General features: G+C 52.9%; 1 protein-coding gene across 1 annotated transcript; it reads left to right on the top strand.

Annotated features, from left to right (window-relative positions):
- The first annotated feature begins 213 nt into the window (after window positions 1-213).
- LOC141981402 (uncharacterized) lies at window positions 214-2,196 on the top strand. Its single transcript, XM_074943073.1, has 2 exons — window positions 214-771; window positions 1,903-2,196. The coding sequence occupies exons 1-2, from the start codon at window positions 235-237 to the stop codon at window positions 1,972-1,974; spliced, it is 609 nt and encodes a 202-aa protein (XP_074799174.1). The 5' UTR covers window positions 214-234; the 3' UTR covers window positions 1,975-2,196.
- Window positions 2,197-3,379: the final 1,183 nt, after the last annotated feature.

The following is a 3,379-nucleotide window of genomic DNA, read 5'->3' on the forward strand; positions in this document are numbered from 1 at the left end:
AGGGGCTACAGCCAGTGTAGACACCATGGTGATTACAGCACTGCGATTGGCCTCCAGGAGGTGTCCCACAATGCCTGTTCTCACTTCTCTGGTCATCGGTTTGAACTCTACTGCCCTGCCCTTTGGTGACCAAGTGTCATCCCCACCCCGTACATTCCTTTGCAAATTTGAAAGTCCCCTTCCTGTTTGCTCAGTGATGCGTGCAGTGGTCTTAGTGCATCTTTCCAGGTGGCCATGCCTGCTCCACGCACCAGGCGATCCCCCGCTTGCAGCAATGCTGAGCTGCTGGACATCATCAGCATTTGGGGAGAGGAGGCTCTGCAGTCCCAGCTGTGCTCCAGCCATAGGAATTATGATACCTACGGACAGATTTCACGATGCATGACAGAAAGGGGCCATTACACGTTGCAGTGTAGGGTAAAAGTGAAGGAGCTGTGGAACGCCTACCACAAGATGCGGAAGGCAAACCACTGCTCCGGTGATGCACCCATGAGCTGCCAGTTCTACAAAGAGCTGGACGCGATACTCGGTGGCAACCCCACCTCCACTGTGAAGTACCCTGTGGATACTTCATTGGCTCATGTGCCAGTTGAGAGTGGACCAAGCCAGGAGGAGGCAATCTTGGATGAAGAGGGGGAGAGGGACCCAGAGGCAGATGATAACTTGGAGGCCAGAGATGCATGCATTCAGGAGCTCTTTTCTACCCTGGAGGAGCCTAGCCAGTCACAGCAGTCGGATCTTGGTGAGCGCAAACAGGAAAGGAGGCCCCTGGTAAGTGGATCTGATTTTGAGAATTGCTGAAGTGAGTTGTTGTGGGCAGGAGGGTTGCAGAAAGCAGGCTTGTATCCCACTGCATGCCTAGTCTGAGTGGCAGAGTAGGCTGTTGATACACTCCCTCACTTCACGGGAATCTCCCTCAGAGATCTCCAAGAAACTCTCATGGAGATACTGGACAATCCGCTGCCACAGGTTCCTCGGCAGAGCTGCTCTGTTTCTTGCCCAATTAATGGGAACTTTCCCATGCCACTTTGCTGTGATGGGTGGGGGACCATTGCTGCCCACAGGCTAGCCGCATAGGCGCCAGGGCAGAAGCCGCAGGCTTGGAGAAGACCCTCCCTTGATTCCCTGCTCACCCTCAGCAGCGAGATATCTTCCATAATGATCACCTCCTGTGGAAAGTGTGGGGACAGGAATGATTATCAGGTGCACTCTGCAGTGCTGGCTCTCCCCAAGTGCCCAGGAGCCACGTGCCCAGTGTACAGCAGGGTCCGGGAACAATGATTTCTCCTGACCCTGCAGCTACTCACCATTTTGGGGGTCTTGTGGTTCATGTGTGCTTGCCTGGGGTCAGCCAGTTAGTGACAGGTGTGTGAGTACTGGCCATAGGCGCTGACTTCCCTTCTGCCCGGTGGGTGCTCAACTCCCCCTGCCTCTTCCCTCCCCACCTCTTCCTGCTGCTGCACTGCCCTCCCCACTCCCACCCTTTCCCCAAAGTCCTCACCCCCTTCCCACCCCCATTCCACCTCCTTTTCCCTAGTCCCCGCCCCTTCTCCACCTCCTCCCCTGAGCACACTGTTTCCCTGCTCCTTCCCCTCTCTCCCAGAAAGTCCTAAGTGTCGCCAAACAGCTGTTAGGCGGCGGGGCGGGAAGTGCTGGGAGGGAGGGGGAGGAGCAAGGATGCAGTGCACTTGCGTGGGGGGGGAGAAGGAGGTGAGGAGGGGTGGCTGCCGGTGGGTGCGGAGCACCCGCTAAGTTTTCCCCTTAGTTGATCCAGTCCCAGAGTACCCACAGGGTCAGCACGTATGGTACTGGCTGTGCTTGAAAGCACTGAAACAGTGCTGTCTGTGTTGCAAACAATACAGCTTCTGTAAAATATTGCACAGCCTCCCTCTTTGTTATCAGTGGCAGAACGGCTGCACAGAGTTAGAAAGCGTCCAAGAAGAACTAAGGAGGACTTTCTCCATGAGGTTCTGATGCACTCCACCACCAAGAAAAAGGAATTGAAGGAGTGGCGGGACAGCAAGGAGAGGGACAGAAAGGAGAATGCAGCACACCAGAAAGAAGTCACGGAGCGGCTCTTGGAAGTTATGGAGTGCCAAATGGACATGTTCCAGGCAATACTAGCTCTTCAAACCGAGCAGCTCTGCACCCACCCTCCCCTGCCGCAAAACTCTTTCCTGTGCCCCACACACACCACCAACACACTGTTATCAACCTCCTGGCTCCACTCTCTACCTGCAGCATTCCAATCCTCCCTCCTCATGTTAAATCAATTACAGAATTAGGTACAAGCTCCCTCCTTACAGTCCATCAGTGTGGACTCCCACTACCCACTGCACTCAACACCCATCCCTCTGCAGTTTGGCCCTGCTGAAGTACAGCACCCGCTGCATACTCCAAAGGAGAAGGTTGGATACGATTCCTGGACATACACAAATCTGTAGACACCCCAGCACCCCTCCTCCTCTTGAGATCTTCCCTTCTCCCGTCCTCCATCCCCCTCCCTGCTGATGATTTTTTTTATTTGACTCTCTCCTCTGGTTGTTGTCTTTCAATAAAGGATTTGTGTTTGTTTGAAAGCAATCTTTATTCTATTAAGCAAAAGCAAAAAGAGTACAGCAAAGCAACATACAATTATGTTAAGGCCCCTTCTTGCATCATGTGCACCAATCACCTCCTAGCATTACAAGCACTGCAATCCTGAGCATAGAAACAAATATTTCTTTCAGCTTCAAATTGCTGCCTCAAAGCAACCCTGATCGTTATGGCCCCATGCTGTGCCCCTCTATTAGCCCTGGTCTCTGGCTGTTCAAACTCAGCCTCCAGGCACTAAGCCTCTGCAGGCCAGCCCTGAGTGAAGAATTCACCCATCCCTTCACAAATATTATGGAGCGTACAGCACGTGCTATAAGCATAGGAATATTGTCATCAGCCATGTCCAGCTTCCCATACAGGCATCACCAGCGGGCTTTTAAAGGGCAAAATGCACACTCCACAGTCATTCTGCACTTGCTCAGCCTGTTGTTGAACCACTCCTTGCTGCAGTCAAGTTGCCCCATGTATGGCTTCATGAGCCATGGCATTAAGGGGTAGGTGGGGTCTCCCAGGATCACAATGGGCATTTTGACTTCCCCTATGGTGATCTTCTGGAAGAAAGTCCCTACTTGCAGCTTCTTGAACAGGCCAGTGTTCTGAAAGATGCATGCGTCATGCACCTTTCTGGACCAGCCTGCATTAATGTCTGTGAAACGCCCATGGTGATCCACAAGTGCCTGGAGAACCATTGAGAAATACCCCTTGTGATTAATGTACTCGGTGGCTAGCTAGTCTGGTGCCAGAATTGGAATGTACGTGCCATCGAGCACCCCTCCGCAGTTAC

Source organism: Natator depressus, chromosome 2 (genome assembly GCF_965152275.1).
Source record: "Natator depressus isolate rNatDep1 chromosome 2, rNatDep2.hap1, whole genome shotgun sequence".
Taxonomy (NCBI): domain Eukaryota; kingdom Metazoa; phylum Chordata; order Testudines; family Cheloniidae; genus Natator; species Natator depressus.

Coding starts and splice junctions, on each gene's coding strand:
- LOC141981402 (XM_074943073.1), top strand. CDS start 235: ATGCCTGCTCCACGCACCAGGCGATCCCCCGCTTGCAGCAATGCTGAG. Junction 772..1,902: donor AACAGGAAAGGAGGCCCCTG/GTAAGTGGATCT, acceptor CTTTGTTATCAG/TGGCAGAACGGCTGCACAGA.